Below are 18,988 nucleotides of genomic sequence, written 5' to 3' on the forward strand. Positions count from 1 at the left end.
GCAATTTGCAGAAGGGTTACATTTCTTTCACACTGGACAATTCTCTTCAGTCATTGTTGGACCTGTTCTTGCAGGAACTTTTTGCAGCCGCAGTGACATCAAAGATTTGATGTTTTAGTGGATTCTTGATATTCACAGTACACTCATGAAATGGTCGTACAGAAAAATCCCCACTTCATCACTATCTTGGAGATGCTGTGTCCCATCGCTCGTGCACCAACTATAACACCACATTCAAACTCACTTAAATCTTGATAACCTGCCATTGTAGCAGCAGTAAAAAATCTAACAACTGTGCCACACTTGTCATCTTATATAGGCGCTACCGACTGCAAGCCATATTCTGCCTGCTTACATATCTCTGTATTTGAATACGCATGCCTATACCAATTTCTCTGGCACTTTAGTGTAAGTCATTACTTGAAAATCAGAAAGGTAATTAATTACAAATGGGTGCTAAAAAATGGGAGGGGGTCACTGATGATATTGAATGTTGCAAGTAGCAGATGAATGCATAGAGCAGCAGAAACACACAACAGAAAATTGCATTTACAATAGTCTTCACACACTAGTTTGTTTTCTAGGAACAGTACGCACATTCTCATACACAACCACACAAATACCCAAACACACACTCCCATGGCTAGTATGATTGACCCTGGGAGTGTTTGTGTGTGGGTGACTGTGTGGTTGTGTGTGTGAGTGCAATTGGTAGATATAAGCTAGTGGTCAAAAAGTAGTATGAATGCTGTTTCCTGTTACACATTTCTGTGCTCCACGCATTGACCCACTATAGGTGAGTGGTTGCCTTTCCCTTATTTTACCTTTTGCTCCATCCAGCAATTTGTATCATTGTTATGATTGTTACACAGTTCATATTGTCACAAAAAGTTATTCCCAGAAACCAGGTGTGAACTACTTTGATGAGATGTTCTAACCTGTGTTCATCATTCTTCACTTCTTACCTTCTCAGATTCAACAACTCAGTTTGATCTCCACATTGAACACATTAATGCTCAAAATTTTTTCCTATATGGCAATCTCCATGAAGAAATTTACAATGATAAAGGTGAAGGACATGGGAAGAAGGGAGATGTTACACAGTTCATATTGTCACAAAAAGTTATTCCCAGAAACCAGGTGTGAACTACTTTGATGAGATGTTCTAACCTGTGTTCATCATTCTTCACTTCTTACCTTCTTAGATTCAACAACTCAGTTTGATCTCCACATTGAACACATTAATGCTCAAAATTTTTTCCTATATGGCAATCTCGATGAAGAAATTTACAATAATAAAGGTGAAGGACATGTGAAGAAGGGAGAGAAGAAGAAGATTTGCAAACTAAATACGGCAGTTTATGGTCTGAAACAGGTTTCACATGTTCTGTATTAGAAGTTAGATGTAACATTACATAAAATGAACGAAAAAGTCATAATCTGATCCACATATTTTTTGCATAATGAAGATGCAAAATATACTCTTTCTGGCCACTTATGTAGATGATTAGATCATCTTACTGAATAAGAACAAAAAGTGGATGAAAGGATTAAAGAACAAATTAAAGAAAATTTTAAGATGAGAGGCATTGGTGAGCTCATTTGGTGTGAGGCTAAAATGAGACAGAAAAATGCACATTTTTAATAACTGATCAAAGTAACTGTCCAGTGTATATACAAAATATGGTAAGGTCTATTACAGCCTTGTTGCACAACCACTCTAACCTGGTTTGAAGTTACAAAAATGGAGAAAAATTGACAAAGAACCTGTGCTACATCACATCTCTTACCAGCAAGCCATTGGTTCACTCCTATATTAGGCTTAGGACACAAGACCAGAGATTGTACATTGTGTATGGGTTGTATGTCAATTATCAAAAAACCATAGGGAAGCAGTCAACTGAATTATGAGATACTCAAATGGCAAAGTCAACATAGGACTAACTTTCTGAAAAGTGGAGTAACTGAAATTCAAGGCTTCTGCAACACTGATTATGTATCAGATCTCTATCAATAATAGTCTTTGGTTTTTAAGTTAGCAGGGGCAACAATTTCGTGGAATTCAGAACAGCAATAAATGGCAGTGCTACCAACAACCACAGAAGCTGAAAACTTGGCCTATCAACTGCAGCTCAAGAAGTAATTTACCCTTCAAGGTTGCTCTGATTCGTAAGTTAAACGCCTTTAAAAACCAATAAGTGTGATCTGTGATTGCAGATGCAACTGCCTGCATCATGTTTGAGTGATACAATTTGATTTGCAGTACTACTACATTTGTGAGCTGATTAATATGAGAAAGTTCAGCTGCAAGTGCATGACCACAGACAAGCAGGAAACTGATTTTTTTGACAAAGACACTGCCAAAGACTAAACATCAATGGTACAGTCAAGCTGTGGTGCTTTCAGAGTTCATCAATTAATATCTCAGAACTTGTGGGAGGATTGGGAACAACTGTGTTTTTTGTGCTGACATCTTGCAGTAGTTTGTTGCTTTTATCTTTAATTCTCTGGTGATTATCAGAGGATAAATAATTTGGTAATCTGTGTTCCTGGCAACATGGCGTGTTTTTGTTTCGTGTTTTAATTAATTACTAAGTCAACTTTACATTCTCTTAATACAACTGATTATTGTCAATAACCAATAAAAAAAGTCTGAAATAGGTCATACAGTTGTAATTTAGATTACTGAGAGACAGTGTTATCATAAAATAACAAGAAGAAAACCTTGTCATATGTTGCAATTTTCTATTGACAATTCCATAATGTTCAAACTTCTGCATCCAATCTATCTATCATTCCTCTCACTGAATTAAGGAATTATGTGCCTTTGTTTGTGAAACTGCAACACCATGAAGTAATTATACAAAGCATAGTGGCTCAAAGTAATGAAATGTGGTTGAAAAATAAAGGAATGTTGCAAGCCTCAGATCAGTATTTAATTAAGATACATCATGTGCCGTGACAAAACCCTTTACACGTTGCATCAAATCAAATATGCTTAGAATATTCCCCAGAAATTAGTTCAATTTTCAGCTTCAAGATAAATGCCTTTGTTGGTACAAATGTCTGCTGAATGAGCAGGGCAGTGAAGAAGCAGTATATGTTGTGCAGAGAAGAAAGTCTTGAACAATCTTTGTACAATGTGGATGAGCTCTATCTTATAGAAATACAGCTCCAGAAATTGTTTGAAGAAAAGTTATCATTTCAAGCTCCACATTTTCTGTGGTGTAATGATCAAGGGGAAGACTACCCACAATATAGAGAAAATAGCATCATCTGTGATGTCCAATAGCCACCCAAACCATCACTTCATGCATTCACCTTACACGACAACTGGTAAAGTACTCTGGGAGGACCCAAAGCATTCCTTCATCCATTCATCTTACGCAACGGCTGATAAAGTACTCTGGGAGATAGTGATCACTGACAGAAAACTTCACAAGTACTTGGCTATCAGTGCAGCGATAACTGGAGTCAGACACTTCAGACACGACCTGTGATTGAGTAGATAAGAGTCTGTACTTATGATGTGATTGTAATCAAGACATTTGTATGACGACCTACTTACCTACTTAAAACGATGTCAGTATCTTTGGACAATGTCAATACTTTTTTGCATAGTTCAGAAAAACTAAATATTTAGATTAATACTTCAAAGACAATGAACAGAACAAGAGTAGTTAAATTAGTCAAAACATTTAAAATCAGTAAAAAAGAGTATTACGTTTGTGAGAGCATTTGGCTTGGCTTTATTTTCCAGAAGTAATGTAATAACAAGCATGTGACCCTGCTGAGCAGCCTGGTGCAATGGAGTATATCCGACGGCTGTGCTCTTGTCCACATTTGCACCATGTTGCAATAGGAAACGGACCATGTTGAGTTGTCCAAAGTGTGATGCCACATGGAGAGGGGTATAGCCTGCCTGCAAATCAATATAGAAACAAACTCACTCAAACAAAAACAGCAACAACACACAACAACAAAAACAACAACAACAATAATAACAATAATAATAGTGATCATTCTCAAATTATATATAGATGATATTCATGTTTGGGCCCTCCTGGATCATACGGTGCACGATTTTCAAGCTTTTGTTTTAGCTTTTACCTGTGCTCATATCACTTCAACTCTCGCTGAATGGGCTCTTTCTCTCTTGTTCAACATAGTTGTTTTGATCTTCTTGGGTTTTTCTGTCAGTCCAACACCCTAGTCAAGAATTTTCTGCCTAAAAGTTTTTCTGCCTGATACATCAAGTAGTGTTATTCCTGATTCCTACAGATCTTCTTTAACTGCAGAGATCTATTTTGCTGTTTCAATTTTGGATTTCTACATCTACATTGATACTCTGTAATCCACCTTACCATGCATAGCGTAGGGTACCCCATACCATTACTAGTGATTTCCTTTCCTGATCCACTCACAAATAGAATGAGGGAAAAATGACTGCCTAAATGCCTCCATATGAGTGCTAATTTATCGTATCTTATTTTCATGGCCCTTACACCCAACGTATGTTGGAGGCAACAGAATTGTTCTGCAGTTAGCTACAGATTCTGGTTCTCTAAATTTTCTCAATAACATTCCTTGAAAAGAACATTGCCTTCACTCCAGGATTCCCATTTGAGTTTCCAAAGCATCTCTGTAGCACTTGCGTGTTGTTCGAACATACCAGTAACAAACCCAGCAGCCCACTTCTGAATTGCTTTGATATGTTCCTTTAATCTGGCTCGGTATGGATCCCAAACACTTGAGCAGTACTCAAGACCAGGTTGCACTAGTGTCTTATATGCAGTCTCCTTTACAGACGACCCACACATTCCCAGAATTCTCCCAATAAACTGAAGTCGACCGTTTGCCTTTCCTATCACAATACTCACATGCTCAACCAATTTAATATTGCTTTGCAAGATTATGCCCTGATATTTAAACAACATGACTGTGTCAAAAAGGACACTACTAACATTGTATCCACTCGAATTTGTTTTCCCTACTCATCTGCATTAATTTATATTTTTCTACACTTAGAGACAGTTGTTATTCATCACATCAACTAGAAATTTTGTCTGTGTCATCTTGTTTCCTCCTACAGTCACTCAACTTTGAACACCTTGCCGTACACCACAGTGTCATCAGAAACTGCAGATTGCTGCCCACCCTGGCTTCCAAATCATTTACACATGTAGAGTAGCAGCAGTCCTATCACACTTCCCTTAGGCACTCTTGACGAAAACCTTATCTCTGAGGAATACTTGCTGTTGAAGACAATATACTGGGCTCCATAACTTAAGAAATTTTCGAGCCACTCACATATCTGAGAACCTATTACACATGCTCATAGTTTCTTTAATAGATTTAATGGGGCACTACATCAAACACTTTCTAGAAACCTAGAAATATGGGATCTGCCTGTTGTCCTTCATCCATAGTTCACAGTACATCATGCGAGAAAAGGCCAAAGTGAGTATTGCAATGCTATCTAAAACCATGCTCATTATGGACATAAGCTTCTCAGTCTCAAGAAAATTTATTATATTCGAACTGAGAATATGTCCAATGATTCTGCAGCAAACCAATGTTAGGGATATTGATCTGTAATATTGCCAATCTATTCTTTTGTCCTTCTTATACACGTCATCTCCAGTTTTCTCCAGTCACCTGGGACTTCATGCTGGGTGAGAGATTTGCGATAAATGCAAGCTAAGTAAGGGGCCAATGCCATAGAGTGCTCTTTGAAAAACCGAACTGCGATTACATCCGGACCTGGTGACTTATTTGTTTTCAACTCCTTCAGTTGTTTCTCTATGCCTGGGGTGCTCATTATGATGTGTCGACAGAGGGGCCGACACAGTGTTATTTTGAGGGGGCCGAATAGGCACGCTATAAGCTCACCCAGAATATCGTGAAGTCTGAAACAGGACGCTCAATGAATGCTAACAAGAAAAGAATGTAATGTCGGTTTACTTAACTTTATTATTCTTGTGGTATACATCGTTCTTGTTGAGACATGCTTTGGACGATAATTATCAATTGCTATGTAAGGCTAATGGCGCCTTGCTAGGTCGCAGCCATGGACTTAGCTGAAGGCTATTCTAACTGTCTCTCGGCAAATGAGAGGAAGGCTTCGTACGTCTAGTCGCTAGCAATGTCGTCCGTACAACTGGGCGAGTGCTAGTCCGCCTCTCTAGACCTGCCATGTGGTGGCGCTAGGTCTGCAAGTACTGACAGTGACGACACGCGGGTCAGACATGTACTAATGGACCGCGGCCAATTTAAGCTACCACCTAGCAAGTGTGGTGTCTGGCGGTGACACCACATTACTACGTCATTCGTACAGGAGTCTGTTCGATGGTCAAACGACAGTATGTTTGTACAATTCTCCTGCATGAACGATTTATCGAACATGAAATTTAAAACTTTGACATTTGTTTTGCTATCTTCAACTACCACACCAGACTGGCCAACCATTGACTGGGTGGAGGCCTTAGACCCACTTAGCAATTTTACACAAGACCAGAATTTCCTCAGGTTCTCTGTCAGATCTTCTGCTAATTTATGACAGCAGTAACAGTTGTATGCTTCAGGCACAGATCTTTTCACAGTCGCACAAATCTCTACCAACTTTTGCTTGTCATCATTTATGCATTCCCTTTTGAACCAAGAGTGCAACAGTCTCTGCTTCCACAACATTTTCCGAACCTCATTATTAGACCATAATGGATCTTTTACTCCTTAATCCACTTACTAGATACATAATTCTCCATATCCTAATTTACAATCTATTTAAACTTCATCCATAATTCCTCTGCATCCATCTTACTGGAACTAAGAGATGTCAAATCACTGTCTTAAGTGAGATGCTGACAATTGCTTCTTTCTCTTTCTAGTAGCAACATTCTCTTAGCCTTCTTAACTGATTTATTAGCTTTCATAACCATAGTTGTTATAATGACATCATGATCACTAATCCCCATTTCAATACAGATGTTGTCAATAAGGTGTGGCCCATTTGTAGCTAGAAGGTCTAAGATATTCCCACTGCATGTGGGATGCAGAACTAGCTGCTCAAGACAGTTTTCAGAAAATGTATCCAAAAGTACTTTGTATATCTGTGTCTGAGCCTGCTGCAATGAATTTCTAGACATCCAGTCTATATTCGGTAGGTTAAGAGTTGCCTCCACCTAGTAATGCATGATCTGGGTATTTACGCACTGCTGATCATAGACATTCTTTGAATGACTCTAGAACTTATAATGCTACAGTCTCTCCCAAGATTATTATGAAGTGTCTGATACCACTTTTATTTATATGCATCCATGTATTTATCGTACGATTCAATGCTTCCTAAGGCCTTTTATGTGTATCATTCAGTTCAATTTGCCAAAAAAAACCTATTATTCTTTGTAAATATATATAGAATATTCTGAAATAATGTACATTATCGTGATTGTCAATACATTGATCTCATTAGCAAAATTATGTACATATGCCAGATTATATATCAAATCGAAAAATTGAAGTAATAAATGTTTAGCAACAAATATTAAGAGTCTGTGGAAATTTTGGCATAAATAACTAATGCCTCTAATTAGCATAATTGCAACTGGCACATTAGTTAACACAAAAAACATCATTCCAACTCAAATGAAAATAACAATTATCATCCAGTGATGCAAATTAATTCATTATTCATTTTTACATAATTCATTGTAATTAATGGTGCTTGTAAATTGTGCAGGTTAGTTACACTACCCAAATTTACAAAACTCCAACACATAAGACAACAAGTGTGAATTTAATTTATGTAATCTGGCGAAGTACGATGTATATACTTTGAACTAATGTTGGCAACAAAATTCGTACAATCACTAATTACTAAATTAAAGTGAAATCAAAATAATTGTTGAAATCAGATTGTAAATCAATTTTCACACAAAAGACCAAAGGTGATAATAAAAAATAATATGTTATTCTAGATTATATTTTATAATCTGTACAAATGTAACAGCAGTTAGTTTAGACGAAATTGTTTTTAATTGTAAGTTACTTTTGTAATAAATTAACAATGTAGCAATTGTTAAAAATTGTATTTAAAGTGACGCAGTGAGGCTGCAGGGAAGTCAGTCAAAGAAGTCAGTCAGTCAGTGTTTTGTTTACCTCAGGAGTCTGTGCAGTTCGGTTGTCAACTAATGCCAATAAAAACTGTCACAGCAGAATCAGATAATTAATAAAAACATTCAACAATTAACTTGGTTTCACCTAGACCTGTTATATATGTCCAGATAACTTCATTGCATGTTACATAGAATTCCATAACCCATCTAATTAACCTGGTTGGTCTCCTTCTTTTAATACACACAACAATTTTAAAACGTGTCTTCACATAACTGAATACATGTTAGTATAATTTTAAATTTGTTTATTTTCTCTTAACTGTATGGTCCTTCTGCGGTATAATTTGGACCTAAAATTTTCCTGATTACTTTTCATTCTATCTTTCAGATTACTTCAGTCTCCCGCTTTCTATTAAAAATGAGTGTTTCATCCCCATAAGAACACACTGGTGTGTTCTAGTATCTCTGATGTATTTTGAGATAAATTTTTGTTACAGACGTCTTTTGTAAGCGTGAAAGTTATCTGTTTTGAGATAATGAATTTCATAACCAATTTTTTTCAAGCCAGTTTCCTGAATTTTTTTACATAAATATTGGACTTGGAAAAACTCTCTCGATTTTTCAGTATTTAGTTTTTTAGAATTTTCAGTTCCAGGTAGCTGCTAGATCTTTACAGACCTCCTCCCCCCCCCCCCCCCCCCAATCATATTTAGAGCCTTACTCTTTCCGCTGTTTCCTTAAGAATTTATATTTGTTTTGCACTTTTTCAATATCCTGACACAGAATCATCAAATCATCTACAAAAAGCTAAGCAGTCTATCCTAGCATCATTTCTTCTTAATTTGATTGGTTCATTAATTTTAAGCTTTGGTTTCACTTGGGTTAGGTAATGCTTGCATACTTGTATATTTAAAACCTCCTGAAGATGTGATGATGATATGAGATTGTGTATATGATCAATTTGAAATTCATCAACATTTTTGCATAACTACAATGATTTTACTTTTTATGGATTTTCTTAAAATGGTTTGACATAATTTTGACATTGAAATTTCTACATGGTGCTGCAAGTCTCTAACCATTCTGACTAGTTCACTTGTGCACAGGGAAGTCATTAACTGTTTTCATGGATTTTCTCCCTTTCCCTAACAGTGCACTATAATTGCCCATTAGAATTTTGATATGATTTTGTGAAATTTTAGAGGTATTTTCTACAACCTCCCATGCCTTATTTATTTTTTCGGGGTTCTTTTCTTGGTTGATCAGCATATGTGCATTAATTACTGTGTACATTTTATCAGCATATTTCAAGGAAATTGTCACTAATCCACTGTTTACAAATTTTAATTCCATTATGGATCTCAGAATGTCTAGTGAAACTGTGAATACAACTATTGTGTGTTTTTAAAGATTATTTTGTCTGTTTTAATTTTGAACAGTTTGTAATTTCCAAAATCCATGGCGTTCTCAAGTGGCAGCTTTGTGTTTTGCATGGCTAAAATTTTAATTGTTTGTTCTTTAAGCTTTTTTCTTCATTTGTAGAGCTTTCCTGGCTTCAGGAGTGAAATGTTGAGTGTGCCAAACATAGTTTTGATTTTGGGCTTGAGTTGACCAAAAGACTCCGATTTTCACTGGTTTGGGACATAACATCTCAGCCTAGTCTCCCCAGAATCTGACAGACTGGTTGTGCCATGATAGTAGAAGATTTGTTATCTCCTGGGGTAATCATGTGATTATCAAACCACTCTACTATTGTAGCTGGAATTATAAGGTTGAGTTTATAAACAAAACTCAGTGGTTAACATTGGAGGGGCTAATTTCACAATTTTAAGTATCGGCTGCAGCTGATGAACAGAAGTTGATCATATTGCTGTTTGATCCAAGTCAGATGCAAAGTGGCTTTTGTTACATCCCAATGCCTCCTCCACTAGTTCTGTTGTACCGAGAGCCATTCTGTCCACCTTCGCTCCCATTGAGGTCTTCACTGTAACCCCAACAAGGGGTCTTCACGGTGTTCTAGCTTGTACCCCCTTTTTTAATTTTTTTTTAAAAAACCACCAACTGAAGTTAGCATTACATATCAAAAAGCTATACAAGCAAACGTAAGTGAAAACAATAGCAGTGTTGAACCTACATAAAAGCCAAATCCAAAGAAAAAACTACAAAATATAACAATATTTATCAACATTTCAAGGAAGGCAAAGTAATGGAATCAGGCTCTCAAAGTTAAGCGTCCCTTATGTGGTGCTGTGTCTCTTTCTGCTTGTTGTACAAAGAACTGAAGTTTCTGAAGGCAAGTACTGCCCACAGCATTTTTCATTGCATAACTTTAATACTTCTGTATTTTGTTTGTCTTCATTAATATCATTGCATTACTTTGGCACAAAAAGGACTGTACTGAACTGAAAGATGGACAGAGACAATTAAGGAAAAGAAAAAGTTGAAGACACTTAAAAATGTTAAATACAATACAATACCAGCATTAACTTTCATTTGAGCTTTGTGTAACAAGAGCTATTTCATTCTGACAGTAGGTGCCCAGAAACTATCATCTGTCATGAAGCCAACTGTTTTCACACTACTCGTGGTGTGGTACAATAAAAAATATCACGAAGCTTTTGCATGTTTTAATGCATAAATACTACATATGTGTGACACAAATTTGACCTTTGAGGGAGTTAATAATTATCATTCATATCACCACTCACCTTTGTTGTAGAATCCACCTCAGCACCATTCTTCACCAATATAGCTGCAACATTGACTTTATCTTCTTGGGCACATAAATGGAGGGGAGTGAGACCATTCTGACAACAAAAAGAAGAGTGACAAAATGTGTTTGCACATCATCAGTAATGTTAACATAATAGCTACACTAATTGTGACTGGTACCTTGGCTTTGTGGTTAGGATCAGCCTGATGTTCAATCAACAGTGATGCCATATCAGTGTGGCCTTCCTGTGATGCCAAATGAAGGGGTGTGAAACCAGCCTTTGACTCAGCATTTGCCTTGGCACCATACTCTAAGAGAGTGGTCGCAATATCCATCTGAAAATTATTAAAGGTTGCAGATACACTTCCGAACGAAAGCACAGTAGTAACAAATAGTGAGGAAAAATTTATAATACAAGATTTTAAAAACTCATTATTGGTTCTTTTAGATACCATAAAGTGTACTGCAACAACAGATTTTTTTATAATATTAACTGAGTTTGTGTTCCCTGGAACCCTAAATTCAATGCAACAAATCCACTATAGCATCTAAATAGATTCTTCTACCCTGGGAGACAGATAAAACAGCAACAAGAGTGTAAGCTTTGCACATACCTTCATACAAAATTGTCTACTTCAAGCTTGATTCAATAATGGCCTATAGGTGGTGACACTATTACACTGGTTTCAGATAATGTCACATACACCTACTATATACATGCATAACTCTAGTTCTCTTGTTAGATATAAAAATTGTTTGTAAACACTAATTCAACACAGAAGAAATAAAGTATTACTCTGATCTGTCTCAAATGTTGCAATGTATAGAACAGTCTCAACAAAAACAATTTTATGATCCAAAATGACGATGATAGGAAGGTTCTTTCAGCTGTATAAACATGCTAAACAGTGAGGCAGCCCAAGGAGACGCGAAAAGAGAATAAGCAAGGCATTAATTTAGCAGCAATCTCATTGAAATACAGGTATAAAGAAAGAACCCAAAACTTGGTAAGTTAAAATATGCAAACTTTATCTCTTTGATTAACCAGCTTTAATCTGATTAATTGACTGTTTTATTGATTAACTGACTGTTTAATTAATACACTCAATATTACTGCCTGAATAAGGTCCTACTGAAGTGATTTTTCATGCTTTATTACAAACTGTGGACAGAATGTCAAATATGTAACTTCACTGTGTGCATGACTATGATGATAAGACTGTGCAGTATAATGTCTCATTGCTTTTGTTCTGAAAGTTGATGTAAATTTAAGGGAGAGAGAGAAAGAGTAATCCAGTGCCAGCACACAGTCTAATCAAATATCATTTAACACCAGTGAGGCTGGCGAGGTTAAGGCCCATTCAGATGAATGACTCATCATTGGTGGTGCCACAAGTTCTCAACTCCATACACAGATTTGGAATTTAACTAATGACATTGGTCCACATTTCAGTGATCAATAACTGTATCCTACTACATCTCCTTTGCAAGCACATACTTGACTTAAACACATCTTCCACAACCAAGAACCAACAATCTGAACACCACAGTATTAACACATCTTACAATCATGATTATGGATGCAAGTGCATTTTGTAGCTAGTCTCAGCACACTTCTGAGCGCGTCATTTCCAAATTATAATCATAGAATGTAATACCAGATAATTCATGTCATTCTAAACAAAATGAATAGGTGGCAACGTATCATATTATAGTTTCACTGATCACTCATTACCTTATTCATAAGGCGAATGATGACATGCATTCATGCAACAGACTAATAATTAGAATTGTCATTTTCCACAAAACTAAACAGCCTCATCAATGCCCTGACTTTGAACACAAATTTTATAAAAGAATGAAATACCTGAGAATGTAAGAATTTAGATACAACTGAATGAAAGATGTGCAATATTACAGTTTAATAAACACTCACAGATATTTTGTATATACCAACAAAGTATAAATGTAAACTGCGTAAGAATTGCTTAGCGGAACCAAAACTAGGTGAGTTGAATGGCCATATTTTTTGCTATACTGACCTCTTCACTCAGGGAATATTTACTTTGATTTAATCAGTTTCCAATCCAGACTGGTTTTGAAATACACTACTATAATAAATAATGGGGCAATTATAATCAAACAATAAATCAGGGCCTGCACATAAATGTCAGTTTCACTTCTCTATTATTCAACAAAAAATTGTGAAAATGTTCAATTAATTTACACCAAACTCAAAGTAAAATAATGGAGAAATATAAAAAAACATCAGTCTTAAATGAAAGATACGTATTTCAAATTGCAATATGAAGTCATGAGAAGTATTTGACTTTTTCCCTAACAATGCAGACTCTTAACAAATGTAAAATAACATAGTTGGTAAAGTGATTCCCTTACAAAGCAACTTGTCCATATGGAAGTAAAATAACACTAACTACACTCTAACAATACTACCATAGTGAATAATAATTTATATCTGCCTACAGTAGCATATTACCTGGTTCTTTCTTGCAGCTATGTGAAGTGGAGTATGTCCATTTTTGGCAGTTGCATGAGGAGAAGCACCCTTGTCTAAAAGTAGCAGTGCCACATTCTGATGATCATAGTGGCTTGCAACATGTAGAGGAGTAACACCGTTCTGCAAAACACATTAATTCTTTTATACATAGAGAACATATCATTTATGATGCAAGCTAACTGACATTCTAAGCAAAGCCATCTCATAGAGGACGAAGGGGACGAGACTGGAGTATATGCAGACATATGTTTCAGTTGTGTCCTTGGGTAACACTTTAAAAAGACTTTTAACAATTGATATTAGTTTGAAGCATAGAGAGGATGGTATAAAAATAGCTTATGTGCCCAAATTTGAAAAGTAGCAACAAACTGCCTGTGGCCATGTTACAATAAGTGAAACCACCCAGTAAGTACACAATATATCACTCTAAGTTGGTGTTCGGCTGTTTGATCAAGTGTAAATCTTATCTCACTGCCAACACATTTGCCTCTATAGATTTTACACAGTTAAAGTAAGTTTACTCTCATTATAACATTCTTTCATTTCTTCCACACTAAATTGTCCTAAATGCCACAATTCGTAATCTACGCTATGTGATCAAAAGTATCCAGACACCTGGCTGAAAATTATTTACAAGCTCATGGCGCCCTTCATCGGTAATATTGGAATTCAATATGGTGTTGGCCCACACTTAGCCTTGATGACAACTTCCACTCTTGCAGGAATACATTCAATCGAGTGCTGGAAGGTTTCTTTGGGAATGGCAGCCCATTCTTCATGGAGTGCTGCACTGAGGAGAGGTATCAATGTCGGTCAGTGAGGCCTGGCATGAAGTTGGCGTTCCAAAACATCCCAAAGGTGTCCTATAGGATTCAGGTCAGGACTCTATGCAGGCCAGTCCATTACAGGGATGTTGCTGCCATGTAACCACTCCACCACTGGCCGTGCACTATGAACAGGTGCTCGATTGTGTTGAAAGATGCAATCACCATCCCCGAATTGCTCTTCAACAGTGTGAAGCAAGAAGGTGCTCAAAACATCAATGTAGGCCTATGCTGTGATAGTGCCATTCAAAACAACAAGGGGTGCAAGCCCCTTCCATGAACAACATGACCACACCATAACACAACCACCTCCGAATTTTACTGTTGGCATTACACACGCTGACAGATGACATTCATCGGGCATTCAACATAACCACACCCTGCCATCGGACTGCCACATTATGTACTGTGATTCGTCACTCCATACAACGTTTTTCCACTGTTCACTCGTCCAATGTTTACACTCATTACACCATCATTTGGCATTTACCAGCTTATGAGCAGCCGCTCGAGCACGAAATCCAAGTTTTCTCACCTCCCGCCTACCTGTCATAGTACTTGCAGTGGATCCTGATGCAGTTTGGAAATCCTGTGTGATGGTCTTGATAGATGTCTGCCTATTACACATTATGACCCTCTTCAACTGTCGGCAGTCTCTGTCAGTCAACAGACGAGGTCGGCCTGTACACTTTCGTGCTGTACGTGTCCCTTCACGTTTCCACTTCACTATCACATCGGAAACAGTGGACCTAGGGATCTTTAGAAGTGTGGAAATCACACATACAGACATATGAGACAAGTGACACCAATTCACCTGACCACATTAGAAGTCTGTGAGTTCCGCGGAGTGCCCCATTCTGCTCTCTCATGATGTCTGATGACTACTGAGGTCGCTGATAAGGAGTACCTGGCAATAGGTTGCAGCACAATGCACCTAATATGAAAAACATATTTTTTTCTTTGGGGGGGGGGGGGGGGGGTTCAGATTCTTTTGGTCACTTAGTGTAGATCACTACAGTTATTGCATATCCTATATTTAAACAAGGTCAATTTGAAACTAAATAATATGTTGCCATCTCAGGGCACACAAGGTACTACATTGCACTACTCACTGAGTGATGACTAAACATATATTTCTTGTGACTAACTTACTGCTGCAAATATAGTCTCTGTATGTGAATTTGATATCTCTCTTAAATACTGATGTCAGTATAGTAACCTATAACCAATGGATAGCTCAGTGATACTGTATACATCTACACCCATACTCTGCAAAAAACTATGCAGTGCATGATAAAGGGTATTTCTCATTCTATTAATATTTCTTCTCAAGCCGTTCTCACATGGACTATGGGAAGAATGGTTACTTAAATGTGTCTCATGCTGTAATTAGTCTATTCTTGTCATTGCAGTCCCAATGTGAGCTGTATGTCAGGGTTGCAGTATATTCCTACAATCCTCACTTTATTCTCTTTCTTGATGCTTTGTAAGTAAGCTCTCGAAAAATAAATGACATCTATCTTCATGCATCTGGCAATCCAAGTTCTCAGCATCTCATGAAGATCACCCTAAGATCAAACAAATTTGTGACCGTTCATACTGCATTCATTTGTATACATTCAATACCACTTTTTAGTCCTATCTGTATGGGTCCCACACATTTGGGCAAATTTCTAGGATGGATTGCATGAGTCTTTTGGAAGCAATCTCCTTGGTAGACTCTTTGCATTTCCCAAGTATCCTACCAACCAACCCATAGTCTACCACTTGCCTTTACCTATAACTGAGATTATGTGATCATTCTATCTCTTATCCCAAGAAATTGTTACATTCAGATATCTATATGAGTTGACTGATTCCAGTTGTGACTCACTGATATTGTATTCATGGGATACTAAATTTTTCTTTCATTTTGAATAAGTGTGTAATTTTACACCTTTGAACATTTAAAGCAAGTTGCCAATTTTTCCACCACATTGAAATCTTTTCAAGATATGATTGAACATTTATGCAACTTTTTTCAGACAGTACTTCACAATAACTAACTCCACAAACTACAAAAATTCTGACATAATTATTAATATTGACTCCCAGGTAACAGATATATGAGTGACACCTGATTTCTACATTTCTCGATGACTCCCCAATGTAGATACTATGTTGTGTTCTCCCGACCAAAAAATCCTCAATCTAGTCACAAATTTCATTTGTTATCCGATACAATCATACCGTAGTTTATGTACAGTCAATTGACTTTCAGAGATTAAGAAGTACAATACTTTACCTACCTGATTGCCTCCATCCCATAGCTTTCAGGATATCATATGAAGTACGGGTGAGTTGGGATTTGCATGAGTGGTCTTTGCAAAATCTTTGCTAAATGCCACAAAAGAGCTCATTCTGTTAAAATTATGTTTGAGCTCTGAATAAGTTTTAAGGTGCATGTCAACCATATGGGACAGTAGTTTTGTTGGTCACTTCTGTTGCCCTTCTTGTAGATTATACTGAGAGGATTGTATTCAGATCACTGTCTAGAAATCTGATTTAAGCTGTTACTATGAAGTTGGGTTACCATACACTCCATTTTTAACAGGTTCTTCCATTTTTTTGACAAAATTTTCTTCCTTCATTTATTTTTTACACAGAGTTAGTAAGTCCTTATTTTTTATTTAATTCTATTATGAATTATATTTTATGGAATAAATACAATCTTAAACTTTATCTTCTTGGATAACAACTTTTGTTATCATTTCTTTGGTTATGTTGGACTTCATTAGGAGTTAGTTGGAAATGGTAGGTATAACACTAGAAAGGTCTAAAGTCTACTAGAGACACACAAACAAATTAGACTTCTCAGCTCTAAAATTAAGCAGGGAAGGAAAGAAAACTTCTTTGGTACAAAGCAAATGAACTCCTAAATGGATTTTCTATGAAATTACAGGAAAAGGGAACTGAAGACCTTAACAGGTTTTATAACAATATGCTTCAGTGTCTGCAAAAAAACGTATGATATGACAGAAGACAACTCCTATGTATCCCTTGTAGCATTTTCTCTATCGGAAGGTACTGAGCTCAAACATTTTGCAAAGGCTATAGAACTGTTTCACCTAAATGAAAATATTTTATAGATGACCTGTATGAGGAGCTCAGCAGTCATTGAGATTACCTTCGCAGCTGTGGGAATGAAGATGGTTATTATGTTGCAAACTGGCTTAAAACCTTTTCTTCCGTACCTGAGCAATATGAATAAAATATTTACAAAGTGGTCAGACGTTTGTTCAGTATCCTTGGCTTCAGAGCCTTTGTTGAGTGAACCTTTTCATTCTCAGAGAACAAGTTATGTGACACAAGAAACAGGCATTCAACAGCTTTAATCAAGGCAGAATCCATGTGGCAGTGAACTAAGAAAGCATGCCCTACTTAGAAATTTTTAAATTGGCAAAGAGTGATATTCAATTGTTAAAAAGTGTCAAAAGCTCATTAAAATACAATTAGAATCTCATTAAAACACAATTAGAATCAATCTGAATCTGACTAATGAGCCCTTGAAAATGATAAATACTTACTTTTTGTATTCTCTGGATGTGTACTTCCACACTATTAATATTTTGTGCACTCTATTAAATACGTGATTTTTTTGTGTGATGTAATATAAACATGTACTTTAGCTTTGAAAAACTGTTATAAACAAATAATGAGTCACACTTTTTTTTATTTTACAAAATATGGCAACACTCTTGTGGAAGTATCAACAGATACTCCTTTTGACTGGCACAGAGAGTACAGCTACATAGCTTCATATAGCTTTAATAGTTTCATTAGAAATTTATGGCTATACCTTCCCCTGAGCATCAACAGGAGCATCCTTCTGTAATAGCAGTTTTGCAACTTTAAGGTTTCCATATTTAGCTGCAAGATGCAGTGGTGTAAATCCTTTCTTGGTTGTTGCTGTCAAGGAAGCACCATTTTCCAGCAAGACTGAAGCAACCTGAAACAAACAACAGTACTAATATTAATACCACATCCCCAAAATAACTTACACATGTTAGTCTGAAAGGGAAAATAGATCTGACAGTGGCATTGACTGACAGTGTTGCTGTGGCCATCAGTCTGAATACTAGTTTGCCTGCAACCTACATCCATTTTGCTCTCCCTTCATTCCCTGCCCCACCACTATTCCATTACCAAATTGATGATTCCATGATGCCTGTCGAATGATCCCTCTTGTCGGTCAAGTTGTGGCAAAAATGTCTTTTTTCCTCAAATCAGTTCACTACCTCCACATTAGTTATCTCATCTCCCCATCTAATCTTCAGCATTATTTTGTAACAGCATGTTTCTAAAGCTTTAATTCTTTTCTTGTCTGAACTGTTTATTTCTGTGTTTCACCTACACAAATAGCTTCCAAAAAACTTCTCATTTTCAGAAATATTTTTCTTACTATTACCAGTCTGCATTTAACATCCTTCCTATTTCATCAATGTCACTATATTCTTGAACAAATAAGAACACTCAACTAACTTTAGTGCTTCATTTCCTAATGTAATTCTCTCAGCATTGTCAGATTTAATTCAACATTCCACTGTCCACGTTTTATTTTTGTTGATTTTTTCCACGACACTATCCACTCCATTCAACTGCTCTTTTAAATCCTTTACTGACTCTTACAGAGCTACAATGTCATCGGCAAAGCAAAAATTTTGATTTTTTTTTTACTTGGATTTTAAAAATCTCTTCCCAATTTCTCCTTGGTGTCCTTCACAGCCTACTCCATGTACAGACTGAATAACATCAGGGAAAGGCCACAACTCTGTCATTC

At 36.6% G+C, this 18,988-nt stretch overlaps 1 protein-coding gene across 8 annotated transcripts in view; it reads right to left on the bottom strand.

Moving 5' to 3' along the window:
- Positions 1-18,988, bottom strand: part of LOC126174843 (ankyrin-2-like) — a 310,128-nt gene that overhangs the window by 133,385 nt on the left and 157,755 nt on the right. For all 8 annotated transcript variants that reach the window (XM_049921257.1, XM_049921264.1, XM_049921291.1 and 5 more), the window contains 5 exons: positions 18,008-18,157; positions 13,325-13,465; positions 11,007-11,162; positions 10,823-10,921; positions 3,725-3,922 (listed from right to left, as the gene is read on the bottom strand). In XM_049921257.1, coding sequence (XP_049777214.1) covers positions 3,725-3,922; positions 10,823-10,921; positions 11,007-11,162; positions 13,325-13,465; positions 18,008-18,157 — 744 coding nt within the window. The remainder of the gene's footprint in view (positions 1-3,724; positions 3,923-10,822; positions 10,922-11,006; positions 11,163-13,324; positions 13,466-18,007; positions 18,158-18,988) is intronic.

Source organism: Schistocerca cancellata, chromosome 1, assembly GCF_023864275.1.
Source record: "Schistocerca cancellata isolate TAMUIC-IGC-003103 chromosome 1, iqSchCanc2.1, whole genome shotgun sequence".
NCBI lineage: Eukaryota > Metazoa > Arthropoda > Insecta > Orthoptera > Acrididae > Schistocerca > Schistocerca cancellata.